The 21,066-nt window shown below is 38.8% G+C and overlaps 1 protein-coding gene across 4 annotated transcripts in view; it reads left to right on the top strand.

Annotated features, from left to right (window-relative positions):
- DYM (dymeclin) overlaps nt 1-21,066 on the top strand; it is a 219,045-nt gene that overhangs the window by 4,031 nt on the left and 193,948 nt on the right. For 3 of the 4 annotated variants that reach the window (XM_010583004.1, XM_010583005.1, XM_010583008.1), the window contains exons 2-3: nt 9,531-9,708; nt 20,722-20,774. In XM_010583004.1, the coding sequence (XP_010581306.1) occupies nt 9,569-9,708; nt 20,722-20,774 (193 nt within the window). In that variant the 5' untranslated portion in view covers nt 9,531-9,568. Of the gene's footprint in view, nt 1-3,231; nt 3,278-9,530; nt 9,709-20,721; nt 20,775-21,066 lie in introns of those variants that run through there. The other variant, XM_010583007.1, reaches the window with a different exon arrangement.

Below are 21,066 nucleotides of genomic sequence, written 5' to 3'. Positions count from 1 at the left end.
TGGGTCCCCCCCCCCCCCCCCCCCGCCATGAGTCAGTAGTTCCAGTTCAGGACAAGGCTTTGAAGGTGACCAGTGAAGGTGACTAGTGGTTCATCTGAAATAAGCTATTTTGAGATTCATAAACAGGCATCTCCTTTGTGATCAAAATTAGTAGATTTGTTCACCACAACAGTAACCTGTTGGTTAGTGATTATACGTTATTATAAAGAATGAAAGAAAATGTGTGTTAGGTTCCTGAGATGGCACTGAGAAAATACACATAAGCCATAGATCTCAGTGTCATTTATAGAATTTAGGTTTTCATCTTTCTCTCACCTCCTATTCAGAACACTAACTAAAAATCAGCAAACTGTAGGATTACCGTAGGGTGAACTGGCAAAGACAAAGGTGATTTACAGCATGTCTTGTTGAGCAGTTTGGTGAACAACCACACTGTCCAGGCTCGCTCACATCTGATTTCTTCTGCTTGAAATACGCTCCCTAACCAAGAAGGTCTTGAAAAATCCCTTCTTCAGTTGTGAGCAGAACAACTGTCCTGTAGGTGGGACACGAAGTAAGCAGATTGTGCTCTTCAGAATTAGGCTTTTATTGATGACTGACTCCCACATAAAATGCATGTGGAAAAGGAACTGGAGCAGAAAACACAGTATCCTTGCTAGTTTTTTTTAGCTGTTCTTTGCCTTCCCTATGAGGGCCTACTTTGCCTGCAGTAAATCTATCAAGATTAATCACTTCTGCTGCGTGCAAGACTCTTTAGGCTTCAGTGGAACCTGTAAGGACCATACTAATGTCACTGCAGTGCTGCTTTGTTCAGGCTTTTACTACGGAAGAGGAAGGCCCTAGAACAAGTTACTGGCCAGGACGACCAAAAAAGATGCTGTGTTTGTTCATCCAGCAGAGCAAGTAGTGGACAAGTCAGATAAATTATGTTGAGAGCTACCTAAAGACCTTAAGATGGAGTTTTCTTTATTTTTCTTGTACTTAATCCCTGCGTGGACCACTTCATAATTGTGCTGCGTTTCTTACTGCTCTCCAAAAGTACATCTGTCGTAAGGTATTGAGCTTTAAGGAGACATATTTTGGTACCTGGCAAATGGTTAGTGTGCTGTGCTGCTGCAAAAATACATTAAAGGATTGTAGATATAGTGGAGACTTTCATGACCCTGGACAGTAGCCATCAAACTTGGTAGGGTCTGAAAAATAGTGGGTGGAGGAGAACTAGAGAATTTGACTGATATCTGGAAAGCTATGAAAGGTGGTATTTGCCCCCAGGTTGCAAAGATAGACCCCTTTATGGGCAGTCAGGTTCTCTTAAAAGAGCTCATATATTGTATCTTTCACAAAACCAGCTTGCCTGTCTCCCCCCTACTTTGCACAAAACCTTTTTTTTTTCCCTGGTTTGTTTTGGTGCTTGTATGTGTCTGAACACTTTCAGTGTGGAAGAGTAAGAGGCGTGGGTAAAGGGAATTGGAGAAAGGAGTGGTTGCCATATACACAGTAGAAAAGGGGAGGAAAAGTACAAATCTGTACAGTGAAAAGTAAAATGAGCAGAAACAGTCTTTCCTGCCTAACTCATTAACTTAAAAACAGTAGGAAACATTTTTAATTTGTAGTCATGAAGGATGCATTTATTCTGTTCTGAAATCTCCCCTGCAGCTTGGTTGTAAGTGACTGGTGTATAAGAGAAGGTGAATTCTTTGTAGTGGCTTGATTGCATTTGATGATTGCCAGGCATGAAGTTATAGCTGAAATATGTTGACTTGTTAACATGCTTTAAAACAAACCAAAGATTATTTCAGTGCTTTTCTATGATTAAAAATGCCAAAATTCCTAAATTCTGAGGATCGTAAAGATTTTTATTTTTTCCCAAAGATTTCCTTTTACAGGCATGAATTCTTATTGCTGTATATTTCTGCATCATTAGCTTTGTTTAGCAAAATTTTACTAATTTAATTGGTAAACCCAAAATTCTTACGCTTTTGTACCTCACTTTGGAGTATACGTGAAGTCTAACGAATGATCTCTTGGTATGAGTGAAATATCTGAATAACTGCTTTTTATCTTTGAAGAAGTATCATGTCACATTTCTTGGTGTTTTTTCAGCCTCACTAACAGCACCAAAACTTCCCCAAAACAATTCCCCAAGCAGTGCATTTGAATGAACATTTAATATGCCAGGAAAGCTGCAAAGCCATCCTTATTAAGGGAGCTTTGCCACTTTGCTTTTCAGATATGTAAGTGTATGCTTCAAAGGGCTAACTTAACTATGGTTTGTATTACAAGGACTACTTACTGTTTGTTGACTTCTCTTCTGGAAGGGGGCAGAAAGCAACTAGAGGATACGTAGATAAGAGAAACTGTGGTTTAGCTCCTGAAATCAAATCTTTTTTATTTTTACAGCATCCGTGTTCATTTCTACAGTTAAGATGTGTTAGTCCTTTTCTGGTACCTTTGGGTATGTGGGGTATCCAATTCACTTTCCTCTTGGAAAATTGTTCTGTGTAGACACCATAGGTATTTCTAGTAGCAATGAAAGTTAATCCGTACAGAGATTGTGATTTTTAGATGCCCTGGGGAACCAGGTGACATTGTTTCTTTAGGTGTACGTTTTTATTTAGAACATTTCTTTTGTGTCCCAAAGTGCTACGTGGTTGTTTACTGATAGACAGAAATAACATCTCTTATGTCATGAAGATTTTGCAGTCTTTGGAATGTGATGAAACGTGGTACAGGCTTAGCGAAGCCAAGGTGCAGAGAGGCAAGGATTAAAGTAGTACATGCAAGCACTTGATCAGATCAGCTGGGGCCTATTTGATCTCCTGTCTTTGGTTTGGCTACCTCCCTTTCAGTGGGCCTAGAGATGAGATATTTTGTGTGTTGCATGGAAGATTGGAATATTTTAATAGGAATGAAATCTCGTATTGGGGAATAAGCTAGGACAGAGCATTGAGACTGTGACAGAAATAGGCTAGTGAGTTGCAAAAGCTGATTTGCTGGGTGCAGAAATTTCAGGATCTTAATAAAGATAGCAAAAGAAGCAGGGCTTCTGGTTTACTGCAGCTTTCCCTGCTCTAATAAAGCAGGATGAAACACATTAAACAAGTATTTCCCATGAACAAACTTGAGGGCTGGGCAGCTCCCTTAGACCGCTAACTTGGGCGTGCTTTAGACCATTAACTCTGATCCTGCACGTGAATATATATCTGCAAGGTGTAACTTCATTTTTTTTAGACCGTTCTTTATCTGTGGATGTGATATCTGTTCATAAGTCTTGTAGGTATGTGTTGTGTATTTTACTTAGTCCACAAAGCATTTGATCCTTAGGTATAAATACTATTGTAATGTGCATAAGTAGACAATTCAAATATGTTGTGTGGACAGTAAAATACAAATATTGGAGCTGAACAACACCTACTGTTAATATATCTTCTGTGTCTTCTGTTGGTGGAGAATTATATATATATCGTGGTAGTCTCCTAACTGTGTGGGAAGTTTTATGTTAGGATTTTGTGGGACATTTTAATGTTTTGTGGGAGAATGGCGGGGTTTAACACCAGCCAGCAACTAAGCACCACCCAGCCGCTCGCTCACTCCCCCCCATCCAGTGGGATCGGGGAGAAAATCGGGAAAAAGAAGTAAAACTCGTGGGTTGAGATAAGAACGGTTTAATAGAAAAGAAAAGAAGAAACTAATAATGATAACACTAATAAAATGCCAACAGTAGTAATAAAAGGATTGGAATGTACAAATGATGCGCAGGGCAATTGCTCACCACCCGCCGACCGACACCCAGCCAGTCCCCGAGCGGCCATTCCCTGCCCCCACTTCCCAGTTCCTAAACTAGATGGGACGTCCCATGGTATGGAATACACCGTTGGCCAGTTTGGGTCAGGTGCCCTGGTTGTGTCCTGTGCCAACTTCTTGTGCCCTGGCTGGGCATGAGAAGCTGAAAAATCCTTGACTCTAGTCTAAACACTACTGAGCAACAACTGAAAACATCAGTGTTATCAACATTCTTCACATACTGAACTCAAAACATAGCACTGTACCAGCTACTGGGAAGACAGTTAACTATATCCCAGCTGAAACCAGGACAGTGAAAGATGGTCTGAAACACACAGTTCTTGGATGCGGATAGGAATCAGCCAAAAACCTCAGTGCAGCAGCTTTGCTAATACTTGAATAAGCAGTATTACATCTCATACGTTCTCATCTTTACAGTGATATTAGTTGCTTTGCTTGAAAGGAAAACAATGTCCATTTGTTTTAGTTCGTAAAGCAGCAAACTATAATGGTAACCAAAGTGCTGTTATATATGGGAATGAAATTTTGCTAGCTTTTCAAATGTGTAACAGCATCACTTAATTTATTTTCATATGGTTGTGTAAAAGACCCAACCTAGACACCAGATCTCAGATGGCATCCTAAAATTGTCTGCATGACTGTCTCAAATTCTTGCACGTTAAAGTACTTATTTAAAAAAAAAAGTATATATAATCTATATTACATGGGTTGTCTGCAGACTCAGCCAGACAATCATGGCAAGGATAGTTTTGGAAGAGGGAGCTGGCTATACTGGATGGATTAGCAAAATGTCAGCATTGGCAATTAAGTTGTGAGACCAGTAGGAGATTTAATACTTAATGGAGCTATAATTACTTGTCTAAAATTATTTAAACAGAAGGCTTAGAGACCGTGACAAGTTTTTTTTTTTTCCAAGTTCAATAGTACACATACTGTAGCTTGAGTTACACTTAAAGTGAGCTCAGACACGGCCTGTATGTATTGCTGAATTGCTTTTATCTTGAAGAGGAAAAATGATATTCTTGTAAACGTTGTTAATAATTAAAGTCTCTTAGAAGGGACAGTAAACTTGGGATTTATATCTACCCCTAGCTATTTGAGATTGGAATGAGTCCTGATGTGCAAAACAAACTCCTTTGTGTTTGCTCTGAAGCGTCTGCTTCTGCATTGTGGAGCCAAGTTCTGGGACTAAACAGATGTTGGGTTTAATAAAGCATGGCAATTGTAGACAAGGCTATGATTCTTTGGGGGTGTTCCCAGCTTATTTAGAAAGAAAGAGTTGTTGTTGGTAGATGTAATAATACTGTATTAAACTAAGTGACTTGCTGATAAATTGTATCTGTATTTTTTTGAGCAAATAATTAGATTAATTGCTTTTCAAGAGAAGACAACTTTTTTTTTTAATGAACCATGCATTTATTTAGTGTGTTTCAAGAAAAAAATTTTTAGATTTCATTGGTAATTTACTGCTGGGGATAGGATTGACTATTCTGGAGTCAGTGTACTTCGTATTACTTGGTGTTTCTTGTGGCTATCCCACTTCAGCATGTGAGGAAGCAGAATCTGTTTAACCTTGTGTTCAGAAGTGACTTTGGGATCCCCTGGAGCAGCAATTCTGTGCAGTGGGGGCTGTTATGAAAGTCAGGTTTAGGGAGAATCATGGTTAAGTGAGAATTAGATGCTATTTAAAAAATACTGTGGTAGTTGTGTTCCCAATACTGACCAACCTTTTATGTTGTCTGAAGACTTGAGCCTCTACTGCCTTAACCAGCATACAGTGTTAGAGACACAACAGTAGTGCCTCTTAATCAAAAGCAACTTGCAAATTTAAGTGGTTACATGTTTTATTTGAGTGATATTTTCAGCTAAAGGCAGCTGTTTCTAAAAGAAACATGTCTGCTATTTAATAGCATTTTTGAAAATGATTTAAGGTGGTGACTGGAATTTAATTTAGTATTATTTAATAGCATCTGTCTTGGAAATGTGTTGGAGGTCATGGGTAGCATGTAACCATCTAAGTTGTTGTTAAAATGCCAGGAAAGTAAATTTTGTTGGTTTTTTTTTTTTGGTTTGGGTTTTTTGTTTGTTTGTTTTGTTTTTTGGTGGTTTTTTTTTCAATTTTTAATTATTTTTAGGCATTTGTCCTGTAGGATATTCATGAACTCCAAAGGAAAGACCAGTTTCTTTTGTAACCTGATGGCTGGAGTTTCTCAGAAATGTCTGTTTTATTTAAAGCTGGGCCTACGGCTGTTTAGGTTGTAGGAGCTAAAGGTGCTCAGGCTGCATCGTAACGTCATCGCAGAGCACTTCATCAGGTTTTGAGATAGCATAAGTTCCTGACGGAAGGAGTTAGCTTTGTGACACCCGTTGTATGTTGTTTCTAAGTATGGTCATCTACAGTAAGTATCAGTAGAACTTGCTGAGATTTTGACTTTAGAGGAGTATAGTGAATATAATGTTCTTCGACGAAAAAAACCCCCCAACTTCCTGGAATATAACAGAGAGAGAAAAATCTGCACGTTTATTTGATGGCTCTAAGATTTGTTGGCTGACAAATTAGTGGAAGGCAAAGCTCGCAAAGTCCACAAACCTACTAACTAGCTCTACAAGTATTTGGAGCTCAAGCTAGCAACTGGATTTTTCTGACAGATCTCAATGGCTTGATGTTTATTTTATTTAGAGGAAGAAAAATAATTGGCTAGTGCCTTATTTTTCTGTCACTTTGAGAAAGTGCTGTGGAATAGAAAAATGTTCTCTGCAGTTTGGAAGGAGCCAGCCAGGCGCTAGGACACAGGGAGAGCTCGCAAAGGGTTCTAGCCAGCAACTCAACCTGTTGCTTCAGAGTATGGCTTTGGCCACAGAACTGGGCATGTTCTTGGGCAATGTGTATTTGACACTGACTCTGAAAATAGACAATAAATATTTTGCTAAAACTCACTTTTAAAGCGCTGTTTATTTTGGAGGATTTGTTTTAATGGAATTTAATCTACTGGGATACTGCAGGAAATCTGGAAAGTATGCAGACTCTTTCCAAGGTCTAGCTTGCAACCTGTTCACATCACTCTTGTATTGTTGGGGAAATGGGTTAAACTGGGGGGCTTTGAGAGCTGCAGCAAGCTATGAGAATAGCTTGTGAAATAGAGAAGAAAGCGGAGTTACTCACCGTGGGAGGATGGGCTAAGGATTTAGGGCACGGTCAGAGTGCTGCCATGGGGAACTCAAGAATTATAGGTTAAGGTGGAGGAATTTGAAGGCAGGGCTCCACCTGCCTCTTGTTTATCTTCTCCCTTGGGTGTTCATCTTGGAGCAAATGAGCTGCTCCTTACGTGAGCTGGAAAGCACGAGCAGAGGACGGGAACTTGAGGCACACACGGACTTAAGCTGTCTGTACTCCAAGAAAGAAAGGTTTAAATGTATGACCTTTAAGTCATTTAAAGGTGCAAGGAAGGGACTTGAGCCAAAACATGGGTCCAGGGCCAAGAACATTGTTTTTGGCTTCTGCAGTAGTTGGGCTGCAGAGCTGAGATGTCCATGTACAAGCTGAACCTTGATTCTTCTCCTTCAAAGCTATGATCCAGTATTCTCGTATATTATGCAAACTGGTTTCTCTTCTACTTTATTCTCTAGCTTTAGTATTCATTGGCTTTATTTCAAAGGTAGTGTACACTGAGTCTTGGGCTTTTTTCTTTGAAGCCGCAAAATTTGTATTCAAGTAAGATGCATTCGTTCTGTTCTGTGAGTAAACATTCCACCAAAGTTCTGGAAGCCCTCTTAAATGAATTACATTTTATAATCCTTTAATGCTTCTCCACAGAATTCCCTGGCACAAACTTCCTCTTTTGCTCCTAGGCCACTTTTAAATTTCTCTTCCTGCAGGTACCCCATGACAAAAATGCCTTCTGCAAATGGTGCAGACAGTGTCTTCAGAGCTTTTTGCTAAATGAGACATACTTGAGGTTATAAGGTTTTTATATCTCCCTCCCCTTTGGTCAGATGTCAAGGGAGGTGGTAGAAACCAAACTGCCTCATAAAAATAGAGCTCCCTGGGTGCATGATGGCAGCGTTACAGCGGTGGAGTTGTTATAAGAGCAGATGTACTGAGTCAGTGTAAAGTTTCATCTCGCTGTATTCTGTCTCCTACACCAGCTAATACTGATGGTGGAGGATGGAGTACTAGAATGGAGGGAGGGAGTGTGGACTGGTATTTTCCCAGCCTGTAGTGTCCCCTGCAAACAAAATTTAGAAAATAATGAACATTTTCCTCATTTTTGTAGGATATATCAACTTTTAAAGATGTCTTTATTACTTAATAGTATCCTATATTCTACTCTCCATCTGTGCCGGCATTTTGTTGTTTATGAAATATTTGGTTACTGTGCATTCGCTCTAAATCTCAAATATAAGTTCTTCAGATTGCAGCTTTTCGTTGAATCTCTTGGTTTCTTTTTAGTAAGTTTTCCTCATTTTCATACTGTTCTTTATTAATATTAACTGCTACTAGAATGGTCTTTTCTGGAAGTACCTGCTTCTGCAAAGATGATGAGTCTAAGAGAATTGGTACTGGAGTGATTCTTGAAACAGATCCTGTATCTTTGTTGAGACCAAGGGAAGAGTTGCTGCTGGATAGTAGCTTACATCTTCTAGTATAGCTGTACCTGTTCTTATGTCTTATGCCAGCTCAGGATTGAGTATTTAGGTTACGCAGTAATACATTGCACAGCGCTTTTATCTTAGTGGGCGTGTTTTTTTAAATATAAACTTTTAAAGCTATTAGTCACAGTTATTTCTTCTCAAAAGATGGAAGAGTATTGAAGCTGATGTCCTGGAAAGACGTAAGATGCTTAGGAGCATCCCTAGCAAGTAGTTAATAGCATCATGGTGGATTTTCCTTTAAATTGTTTATAAAGGTGAGAAGTGCTGATAACCAGCATGGGGAATTGAAATCTCATTCTATGCACAGATCAAGTACAACATGGCTAGTCATGAAAAGAGGTTTTGGAGTGCATCTCTACCAACTTCTGTGGTGTTGCTTCAAAAAGCGGTTGTGTTTCTGATGTGTTAATTTTTTAGCTTTTCCCCCCTTGAAGCAGTTGATTGGAACCAACCCATTATTTTACAAAGATCAGGAGGTTCATGTATGGTCAGTAGTACCTTTCGTCATTTGATTCAGGGTAACTGTGCAGTATGATAACACCTCTGCTTACTCTTCCAAGGTGGGAGCTTTCAAGGCGTAGATCATTGATGGCACGCAGGAATTAGCTGCACGATGGACTCACTTTCTTGACAATAGGAGTAATTTTCTATCTATGCATATTCAGTTGGAAAATATATCTCTGAATAGCTTGTCAGTTTGACACCTCTGTTTAAACTGTGAGTTCCTTGCAGTTTTCCCCACTGGTAGCAGCCTTGATATTGATCCAACTGTGACACTGTGTTCTTGCCGAGTGTAACTTATGAAAATCCAAGTGAGATGATGACTGAGGTATATAGCACAGTAATTTTAACTTCCTTCGATGAAGATGTTATTGTCTTAAGTTTGTTGGAAGAAAGATTTTTTTTTTTTAATATCTTCCTATGCGCCTGTTTTCTACATTTCAGTAATTGCTCAAAGTAGTGAACTAAAGCTTTACCGATAGCTAATTTAGGGTCTGTATATTCCTTATTTGTACAAAAAACTTTAAATGTTTCTCTCTTCTTGTTTTTTTTTTTTTTTTCCTTCCTTGAAGAAATGAAAATTTAGAAAGGGATTTGCCAAATAAAGAAGATGGGAGCAAATAGCAGCAGCATCAGTGAGCTTCCAGAAAATGAGTACTTAAAAAAATTATCGGGAGCAGAGCCCATCTCCGAGAATGATCCGTTCTGGAATCAGCTGCTGTCTTTTAGCTTTACCACTCCAACAAACAGGTAAGAGGGAACTAAACTTTGACCAATATGTTTATGGAAGTGACAAGTCTGAAAGCAAAATGAGTGGTTACATTAATTATTCCTGTTTTAGGTAGCAGAGGAATAAATGCCTCTGTAAAATGGACTGTTGTTTCTAATTTTGGAAGCTCTTTCCACCACCTCTTCCATTCCTTTGGGTTCCTTTCTTCTTCATAATAGGTGTAATTGCTATTCATTCTCCTGGTAGCTGGGAAAGATCAGAAGGAGGGTCTGTAGTGTTGGGAGGGAGCTTTTCTTTTTTTCATTTGGTTGTTTTTTTGGTGGTTGTTTTGGGGTGCTTTTTTTTTTTTCTTTGAGAAAGCCTCTGGTGTCTCTGGAGTTGCTGAAGACTCCAACGTGTGATGTTTCCTCTCAACTTACAGTGAATTGTACATCTTCCATGACTTAATTGTATATTAGCAGTTCTGTTTCTTAGTCTGGTGCTTTCCGCCCCCCCCCTTTTTACGTTTTAAAAAGGGGCTTGGCACGATGTCTCCATAAAAATATTTTCTAAATATCTAAAATTCAAGTTTTGCATGTCTTTTCACCCTAGCAAGAGGTGTAGACATAAACAGAATTAATATTTTTGAGAGGATCCGTAGCACTTCTCCAGAAGTACAGAACATAAGTCCTTGTGACTTCTGCTAACCCAAGTCCATTGCTAAATTCATTGGCTGGTGTGTGGATTATCAGTCTTACAAGAACAATCGGGTATTACTTAATACTTTCAAGTGTTACTTAAACTGTTTATACAGTTTACAGTGTGACCCGATACTTTTTTGTCAGGTGAATGTGTTATTTACCCCCTTTATTATCAGCAGTGTTTCCTTGCAAAGGACCTAGCTTTTTCATAAAGGGTCGTAACAGACTACGTCTAAACACTTGTGTAACAGGTTTAAATAGGCCACAATGTGTTACTGCTAAAATTGGGAACACTTCTAATCTTTATTAAATTGGAAATGTGTTTGAGAGCTGTTCTGGCCAATTAATTTTATTGTCATCTTTCAATTTTTTTTTTTTGTTTGTTAAAACAGAGCTCCTCTCAAAATGAATGGTAGTCAAAGGGTTGTTTTTTTGTTTTTTTTTTTTCAGAAGGTGAAAAAATAGTTCAGATTTATGACTACTCTGAGCTGTGGAACCTTGAATATAAATTAGTGATTGAATGAAGAATGGAATACAATTTCTAGTGAGATATAGTTTACTTGTTACATGATTTACCTCTCTGCTGTGTCTTGTGCACAGTAGATTCTGAAAGGCAAAGAGACATGTTTATTTTCATAACAATTAGGAGGAGATCTGGTACATAATCTGTCTCATACTAGAGTGCCTGTGAGTAAGTGAAAGTTCAGACGACTGGAGGGAAAATGTTTAAGGTAGAGAGCTGGGAGACATTTTCTAGGCATTATTTTTGTAAAGAGTGAGGAGGAGGAAGGATTTTGGCTTCTGCATGGAGAGAATAGCTAGAGCGTAGCAAGAAGGTACAGTGTTGTGAAGGGTTGTAAATCTTGTAAAGAGTGGTACGTAATTGGCAGTAGGTGAGGGAGCAGGCATGTTTTCTCTAAGATCCCTGAAGGTGCAAGAATTGTTTACAGTCTACCCATGACTAACAAGATGGACAATATTCTAAGTTGTCATATAATACTGCATTGTTTGTTTTGTTTGTTTTTTTTTTAAGTGGGAAATAGTTATATATAAAACCACAGCAATCTCTTTCAGTTGTTCTACTGCTCCTCCCTCCCTCACCAAAGTAAAGTTTTTCATAATTTGCTTTGCAGCTTTTTTGTGCCTATTTCATGGAGTCAGATCCAGTGCAGAGTAAGTTTGCTTAAAAAAACAAACCAAAACAAAAACACCAACCAAACAAAAAAACCCAAATAAGAAACATAATTAAAAAAACAGGCAAACAAAAAAACTGATCCAAAAGCAGGTTGAAAGTTTAATTAGCTGAACACCAGATGGTGCTCTTGCCTGGCAGCTAGAAGAGAAATATTTTTAGCGGCATCTTTTGTGCAGCTTAATAATTGGAAGGAAACAGAAATTTCCCATTAAGTTGCATCTACCTGAAAACCATTTGACAAATGATGTCAGATGATGTTGGCTGCACAGCACCCTCAGCCATTGTCTAAATCAGATAACCTTGCCTGCAGGAACAGAACAATAGAGGTCAATGTTCATTTCTGAGATTGAAAGCTTGCGAAATATCAAGTTAACTCTGTTTTGTTTTAATGAGGCTTGAATGTGGGTAATACTTTTGACAGGAGCAAGATGCTAGTTTCTGACTGTTGTGGAAAGGAGCCAGTTTTCACCTGTCAAACAGGACAGAATTTTAAAGTTTTCTTGTCTTTTCAAATTATTCTTTTTTCCAGTTGTCTGTTGCAAAATTAATGACTGTTTGCAAGTGTTATTGGGAGCCATATAAATGGGGTGTGTGTTGTTTTTCGTGGAGGTAATTGATGATACTCTAGAGTAAAAGAACTGTCCTACTTCCTCAGATTTTTGCAAAGATGGGACTGATGTGATCCCCAGGGAGAAGAGGGTTGTATTCTCTGGGTGCTGCTTTGGACATACTTCTGTTCTACATACAGCAGTACTATAGGGAAGGAGGAGGAGAAAAACATAAAAGGAGAAGGTAGTAGGAAAATGCATGGTAGTAGGAAAAGCACCCACCCATCCAACCAACAACAAAAAAACCCCAACCAAAAACCAGCAACACACAGGAGGTGGTGGGGCTGGGGTAGATTGCCTCCTTTCAGCGACAGATGCCTGACATTCACCTTGTTGTCATGAAACCTTGCCCATAGCAAGGAACCAGTATCTGCAAGGAAGGCAAAGGGTACTTTTGATACTTTTAAGGGAAATTTGAATCTGTATGTGTAAGTAAAGTTTGTGGGGTTCTTAAAACTTTTCTGTGCATGCTTTCTCTCTAGTGATGATTATGTGAATAGTGCTTTGCTTTACAGAAGCTGTTCCAGATTAGTCCAGGTACTGCTGATCGTAGCTGCCAAAGGGAGATCTTTTAGGCTGCCAAACAGAGTTGGATCTTCTGAGGAACAACAGTCTTTTAATCCCCCAAATGAGAAGCTCAGGGCCTTGGCTTCAGAGTTGGTGAATTACTGGCTTCCTAATCTGAGAAAGATGAAGGTGTGATACCATATCTGATTTTTTTTAATGGTATTGCTTTGTTTACTTTTCTCTTTGTCTTCATTTTCTTATGCTTTGCTTTTCTCAGCACTTTGTGTTCATTTCTTTCTTTGTCATTGTTTTGCTTTTCTCCTGTTCTCATTTCAGTTTGGTTGATCTCTTTCTCCATTCATCAATTTCTCATCTTCCCGGTTGTCTCTTTTGCTTTCTCTCCCCACTCCTACCTGATTGTACATGTTAATCTCTCTTTGTGTGGTTCTGTGTATAGTTCTTTAGCATTGCTTATTTACTCAGCCATGTCTTTACTGGGTTTATTTTTTCAGTCCAGTTAACTTTTTCATCTGTTTCTGTGAAGAACACAAGGTAGTTTGCAGGGGGGAATAAAGTTTGCCAAATACCAGTGTTACTGACTGCAACGTTGCTGTGTCTCTGTCAGCAATACTGATGTAAGATACTCAAGCCCTTTCACTATCCCTTCCAGTGTTTATTTGGGTCTGCTGTGGGTTTAATCAGGAACTAATCTGTCTGAAAAACAACACGGCAAAAAAGTGTTTATTTTTTCAGCCAAGTTAATTCCCTCGAGTGATTGATAGCATGGCACCACAGAACAATTCTGGCACAATGAGGGATTGATTTTTGGGGCATAGCAGGCTGTTGGGCTAAAAGGTGGCATTGCTTAAATCTGATGTGCTATCCAGAAATGAATGCGAAAGCATGTGGTCAAAGCAGAGCTGGCTGCTGGGAGTGTAATATTGTGCTTTTCTGGGCTGTTTGTTCTTCCTGTCATAATGTTGATTTTCTTAATAGCTAAGCAAGCATTAAGAGGGGATATGAAGTGGGAGTAATTCTGGTCTGTGCATTCACAAACCCTGATTATGAATCAGCTGTCAGTAATGAGAAATGAGCTGATGGTGAATCCCTGCTCATTGCCTGTGACTTCCCTGGCATGAGTGATAGTAACAGCCAGAGCAAGTCTTGGGTACTTGGCAGGTAAAGCCACTGGGGCCTTGCACAATTTAGGAGTGGTAGGAGATAAGTGATGTATGCCTAAGTGATAGTAAAAGGAAAAGCTGCTCTTCCGTAAAGCAGGTCATGGATGCTAGGCAGATAAAATCCCCTTGGGCTACAGAAGTGTCTGCCAAGAAATTTCTAGTTTCAGCCATTAGGAAGTACTTGGTAGTCTAAATTCACACTCCTGCATATTCTCTTTTTTCTTCACAGATCCTTATTTGTTGCATAGAATGGACTCACGGGAGCTGAATTAAAATTGTGTAAAACGTCTTAAATCTGCCACTTCCTACGTTTAAAGTGGCTGACTTATCAATCTGAATAATGTTTGGATATTGGAAAAAAAATATGGCTTTTCTGGATGACTTTTTTAGTTATTGTTACGAGCAAGAGCTGTAAGGTTTACTTTGGAGTCTTAGCTCTCAGTTTAGGCAGACCTTTGTGTTTGTCTGGCTCTCCTACGAGTTGCTACCAAGAATGCAACCTCCTCCTTAGTGGTGGGTATTAGTTACGATTCTTTCCTGATGGAAAACTTAAAGCAGAGTTAACTAACACAGAACTTGCTGAAAATCATGTGCTTAATATTTACTGTTCTGCTTTGTTCCTTCCCCAGAGTTTTTAATGAGTGGCTGGTTCAAGAATAGTGTGCATGAGCCTTTAATGGAAAGACATAAAAATGAGCAACTTTTATGTTGCCTTAATGTGGTACATTTTTTAAATTGGTACAATAAATTATATGCAGCTTTTTATTCTTTGACGTCTTTCCTCCAACTAGTCCATTAAAGTCAGCATTCCCACAGTATGAATTTACTGAATGGGCTGATTCTTCTGTTTTGTATTCGATGGCAAGGAAAAAAGCTTTACTTAGAGGAAAAAAACTGTCAGGAAAGCTGCTCCCCTTTTTTTTTTTTTTTCCTACCCCTCTTTTAGAGGGGGTAGTTGTCTGCTATGGTTTGGGTCTTATTATGATAAGGGTAGGTGTCACGGTATGGGTGTGTTTATAGTTACAGTTTGTATGCAGAATACTTTCTCTTGCCATGTTGAGATATTTTAACAGCAGTCACTGCCACTTTGAAACCTCTTAGATTGTGATGCCTCTAAATAAAAGCAGATAAAACCATGTTCTTCAAAGATGACTGCTGTCAGGAAGCGACTTTCTCTGTCTTTTATTAATTATGGTTTTGCTGAAGTCTGTGGGACTGATTGTTAGCAAATTTAAAGTAAGGCAACTGAATTCAACCACTCTAAAATAACTCCACTGATTTTTTTTTTTTTTTAAATAACTACTTGCCCCCCCCCCTTTGTGGAAGTAATGTTTTTTTACAATATATGCCAGAGTAGCTGACCACAGAATCCGTCTTTCTGGTAGTATGAAGCCAGCTATGAAAATCTGCAGTCAATGAAAACTATGAAATCTTTTTGAGCAATAGTCTGCTTAATTTACCATTCTTCCTTACCTCTAGTGAAAAGATGCTTTCTTACAGAAAACTAACTTGCCGATGAAGAAACTCCTTGTACTATGATCAGTAACTACAAAGTGATTAAATCCCAACAACATAAAAAAACTTGACATAAGATCAATTATGAAATGATGGAAGAGCAATTTCAGGAAGACAAAACGAATTTTTATTGTCTAAATACTGTTTCAATATTTTGTTTTACTTGGTCAGTAATCATTGCCTATACATATGATAGATAACTCATAATTTTCACTCTTCCTTGTGAAATAAGAAGAGGCAATTTTGGCTTGTTAGTATTCCCATATGTTTTAGTGAGTGTGTGTGCATTGAATTCCCAAATGGCATTTTTTATGATAGTACAGGTTTGAGGGATTGAACTTTTGTATCAGGAAAAGGAGGTGACCTCTAGTATCAGAGAGGCAGTATTTGAGCTTGCAAGTTTGAACTTAATTTTGATTTTTTTTCCCTCCTCTTCCTAGTACGGTGTCCTTATGTGACATAGGGGTGTAGTGGTTGTGCTGTTGTCTTTCCTACAGAAGCTCATTACCCTTGATTACTTTTTACTTCCATCGCTGATGTGTGATACCTGGTGTCACACAGACGCTTCCTGTGTATAGACGAGTTTGTAGTGACAATTTGTATGCAAAATATGCTTGCTGTGTTGAGGTGTTACAAGACAAAAATCACTGCCACTGTAAAACCTTTCCTGTTTTGGTACCTTTAAAATAAAACAAGATAAAACCATTTTCTTTAAAGAAGTCTGTGCTGTCAGGAAGCAAATTTCACTATTACTATTAATTTTAATTTTGCTGAAGTCTGTGGGCCTACCCTGTACGTAAAAAACGAAGTAAAATTAATTTCTTGCTTTTATAAAGGACTTTGAAAATGCTGGCCACCAGATCACAGGATGAGGCAGGAATTCCTGTGAAGCCTGAAACTTTTTCCTAAAATGTGTGGGAAGCAATCCTGCACCTCACATGTTTGCTTGGATCTAAATGATCCAGTCAAGTCTGTGTGGTTAAGTATAATTTTCTTTGAATCCTGAGTGTTTCCTGGCTGTGCTCACAACCTGTTTGAATCCCCACACCAGGTGATACCTTTTGCTGATGCCTCGGAAAATTGTAAACTGGTAAATATGATTGGGATATGTACTACTTTCCCAAAACCAGATGGTTTAGTTCAGGTAGTGCCAGTTGAATATATAATTACATGTACAAACTCACCCAGGTCACTGTGATTGTGATACTAAAGATCCGTGGCCTGAAGATGGTGTTTGTTGCTGTGTGCATGTGAACATCTTCTAAAGTGGTGTCTTCTCCATGGCAGGGCTTACTGGATGTTACTGGGCTGCCTGGGTTTCTCCTAGTGATGCTCAGCAGTGCCATCAAGCAGCAGGAAGAGTTTACTTACCTTGCTGCTTGTTTATTGCTAGAAACTGATAATCTTGTTGAGAATGTACTAATGGTTCTCATAGACCAGAGGGTATTTTACCCCTCCATCCCAAATGAATCTCTCTTCTGTTTTTACATGTTCTAGGAAACACTGTCTTTCAGGAGCTTCTTTTCCAATCTGAAAAAGTGTAATTTTTATTTTCCCAGTTCTCGGTAGACAAAATTGCAGAGTGGAGAATGTGTGGGATCTTTTCCTTTTCTTTTCTGAAAGGTTGTTTTCTCCTGGATCCTCCCATAGGTACTTTGTTAAAATTAAACGTAATGTGTTGAAAGGGATCAGTTTAAATGCATTTTAGACTTTTTTTTTTTGTGTCCCAAATGGTAAGCTCCTAAAATCTCTCTCTCTCTGTGTGTGTGTGTGCGCGTGTGTATACACACCTAGATTTGGCAACAAGGCAGCCTGTATTCCTTGGGTCACGGTTTTCAGAGAGAATTAGAACTTTTATTTGTGATCAGTGCAGTGAAGGAGCTTCACTCTGTCAGTGCTTGCTCTTGTTGCTAGTGCTGAAAAACAGTTTGAATACTACCAGTGCCGCTCTATGGATTAATGAAAGGACGGATGTTTTAGTGTGAGGTTTCCATTTTTATATTAATTCATTAACCAAATGTCATTTTCACAGGGATTATAGAGCAAACTCAATACCATAGCTGGTTGTAGCATTTCTTTTGTGCCACCTTATGAATCTTGACTCTGGCATTTTCTGCCAAAGTGTTATTATAATGTATCTCCTGTCTTCACAGCACAAAAAAATAGGCAGATGGCTTTTTCCACATCTCTCACTTTTCTTTCCTGCCCAAGTTAAGGAAAGAAAGCCACTGCTAAGCTTTGCCCCAGGTACCTGGAAATGGGCTGCTATTTTTTGTATCCCCCCACTATACCCTGTCTATGAATCCATCCTTGGGATGTAGCAGTAGTATTACTTCTCTTGAGTGTAAGAACACCATTTCACTGGTGGGGGGGGGGTGTGTGTTTTGGGGTGATATTCTGCTGTAGTTCCTTCTCGCTAGGTGTTTCTGTTGCGTGAACTGAAATTTTGCAGATGTTGCCTCGTCCTGAGGATGGCAAAATTCAATTCTGTATTCTTGTTGTATGAATACAGGGGAGTGGGCTGTAGTTAGTTTTTAAGCATTAAACTTTGTTTTGGTGGGAAAAAGAATGACTTGAGCGTTGAAAGCTTTGCTGAACATCTGAAGGTCTTGCTTGGTTTGCCACTGTTTTTGATCCTGGCAACTTGTAGAAATTAGGTAACTCTGTGGAATTTGTTTGAGGACTTTGTGTGGTTTTTATAACTCGAAAGGAAGAACCCCCCCCACCCCCCAAAAAAACCCCAAAACCCTGTAAGAATGCTTTAAAACCTAACTGCTTAGAAATTAGGGGAAAAATTAACCAGAATTAAAAGCTGTATGTCTACATTTATAGTTTAAATCCTGGAGCAATTACAGTAATCACTTGATCTGTATTATAGAAGTCCCCAGCATCTTTGGATAGTGGGAGGTGGGTCACGTTGTGTTGGGTTACGATTATTTAGTACCTAAGAACTCTCTAGTCAATTGGTGTCCAATATTTGCAGGAAAGAATACATCCTCATTGCAAGCAGTCAGCTGGACAAGTTTAGAAGTTGGGGGTTTTTTTGGTTTGTGGTTTTCTTTTTTGTTTGTTTTTTTAAAGTGCAAAAAGTCCTTGTCTCGTATAGAACTAGAAAACTGCGTTGTCTGTAGTTGCTGGCGGGGTGTTCTAGCTTTATACCATTTGTTTTTAATTACTCTGCATGTTTTTAGCACTGAAACAAGAGACCACCTTTGAGACGAAGTCTAACATTTTTAAAGTATATATGAAAGTGTGAGTTTGTTCTTTCTGAAACTTACGTTGCAAAGCAATTTATGGGGGAGGAAAGAATGCTGATACTTTATCTAAAAAAGCCAATCTGCATAATCTGAAGTTGTCTTAGGATATTCAGCTGTAGGTGAAGAGCTGTCTCTGCTGTCAGCTCACTGCACAGTAAATTAGTCTGATATACAGGAAAATTTGCAGGCATCTTAAAACTTAATTTGTTTGATGTGTCTATCTTGAAGCATTTCCTACTGAAAAGTTTTGGAGGAATTGTTTTGGCTGCTGTTTCTACCAATATCCTTACCTCCTCTTCTAGTCCTAAGGAGTTTGAGCACAGCTCAGACAAACTCAACAGCTTCCAAGAGCATGGCTCCACATGAGTTTTCAGCAGTGGAGCTGCTTTAGGGACTTCCCACACAGCACCACAGTTAGTCTCAGGTTGATGCAACAGTTGTTAGGACTGTGCTGTAAAATGGATTACCATCTAAATTGAAGAACAGAAAGGAGGGGCACTGTTTCCCCCACTGCTGCATTTTAGAAGCTCACTGGCAGAGTTGTAGGTAGTTGCCAAGAGCACGTGGGACAGAGAGAGAGTGCATGTGGTTCCATGCCCTTTTTGTCTTCAGTCTCTGATGTTGTTATATAAATCAGGTTACTCATCAGAAAATTTAATGCTTAGGAAGCAACAGCAACTTTGGGAATCTAATTATGGTAGTATTAAGTTTTCCAATATCTTTATGTGAGAGGAGTGCTTGAATGGAGGCCATACCACTGACTTTTACAGTCTTAGTTACTATTCAGGTTTCATTACATTGCTACTTTCCTATTTATTCTGTGGATGGTGATTTTCATACCTTTAATTACAAGGATGTAGCTGCATGAGCTCTGAAATTGTTCAGCCTATATTACATAGTATGTTATGTCTGCAAGCATTGAATTGGTTTTTTTGACTGGCTTTTAATCTTCTCCGATATCCTGAGCAGTAGGGCCTGTAGTGATAGGACAAGGGATAATGGTTTTAAACTAAAGGAGAATAGATTTAGGCTAGATGTAAAGAGGAGATTTTTTACGATGAGAGTGGTGAAACACTGGAACAGGTTGCCCTTTAGGTGTTAATATTGGGACACCTTCATACTGCTTAATGTGGCATTGGACACAATATCTGATTATTATTTGTCTTTTTTTTTTTCCCCCATCTGTTCAGGAAAAATATACTTCCCATGTATTCTTCTGTTTTGTTTTCAAGGATCAGTTACTCTATACTGGTAGGTTTGTAGCGACAGAAGTATATAAATGTCTTTTGATGCAGCTGGTGTTTACTTTCAGCGGTTGTTGGAAGGTTCTGCTTTAGTGCTTTATTGTTTTCAGCTGATGGTTTTCATTGAGGCATACCAACAGGCAGCTAATGAAGTTATGAAAAATTTGGTATATCTGGTGTGATTGTTGCATTAATAAAACAACATTACTTAAAGGAAAGTGGTGCTTAGGTTGAGGTTAAATGTCGGTTTGAGGACTCTTTAATTTATGCTTTTTAAAAAGGTGTTACTTCATATGGTAGTTTGTGTCAAAAATGAAGCTCTTTCTGTAGGCTGCCGTTGTATGTGTATTTTCAGTGGCATCAAGCTAAGCATGGCGGTATTGAAGCCACAAAGGTGATAGTAACACAAATGATGTAGTGACATCATTTCACCTTGACAAACAATTCACTTTGCAATATTAGTGTCCTGTTTTATTGTCACTGTACTTCAAATGCATGTTTTACTGCCTGACGCTAGGATGACCGAGCACTGGAATGGGTTGCTCAGAGAGATGGTGGAGTCTTTGTCCTTGGAGATACTCAGAAGCCACCTGGATGTGGTCCTGGGCAACTGGCTCTAGTGGCCCTGCTTGAGCAGGGATGTTGGACAAGATGACCTCCAGAGGTCCCTTCTCACCTCAACCACTCTGTGCTTCTGTGGTATCTATGTAAAGCAGCTAATGGACTGGTAAAATTAAGTGCTTCATAGAAATATTTTACTACTGTTTTGTAAAGAGTTTTCACTTCAAGTACAGGGACCTAATTGCTTGTGTAACCATTTTTTATTTTCTTTTCCCCCTCCCCTAGTGCTGACTTAAAGCTCTTGGAAGAAGCCACAATCTCAGTCTGCAAGTCTTTAGGTGAGAAATTGTGACATCTTAACTTTTTTCCATGTGCTTTATCAGAAGAATTAAGAAACAGCATACATGTGCACATCCATGTCTTTAGTATACTTAACTCTACTTGTATGTGTTCCACTAGTAAGATTAGTGTAAAGAGTGTGTTTATATATATCCTGGACTTCTAGAAACTTCCATTGTTAACTGTTTTATAGAACTGGAAATGACTGAAAGGTTTAAAACAAATAACTTGATCCTCACTACCTCTTTTTCCTTCTGCACTCTAAGCTGATCAGTAAGGGGAAAGAATTTA

This window comes from Haliaeetus leucocephalus, unplaced genomic scaffold (genome assembly GCF_000737465.1).
Source record: "Haliaeetus leucocephalus isolate CR32 unplaced genomic scaffold, Haliaeetus_leucocephalus-4.0 Scaffold866, whole genome shotgun sequence".
Classification (NCBI taxonomy): Eukaryota; Metazoa; Chordata; class Aves; order Accipitriformes; family Accipitridae; genus Haliaeetus; species Haliaeetus leucocephalus.
The sequence above is the reverse complement of the archived record's forward strand: the minus strand, read 5'-3'. Positions and strand labels throughout refer to the sequence as shown.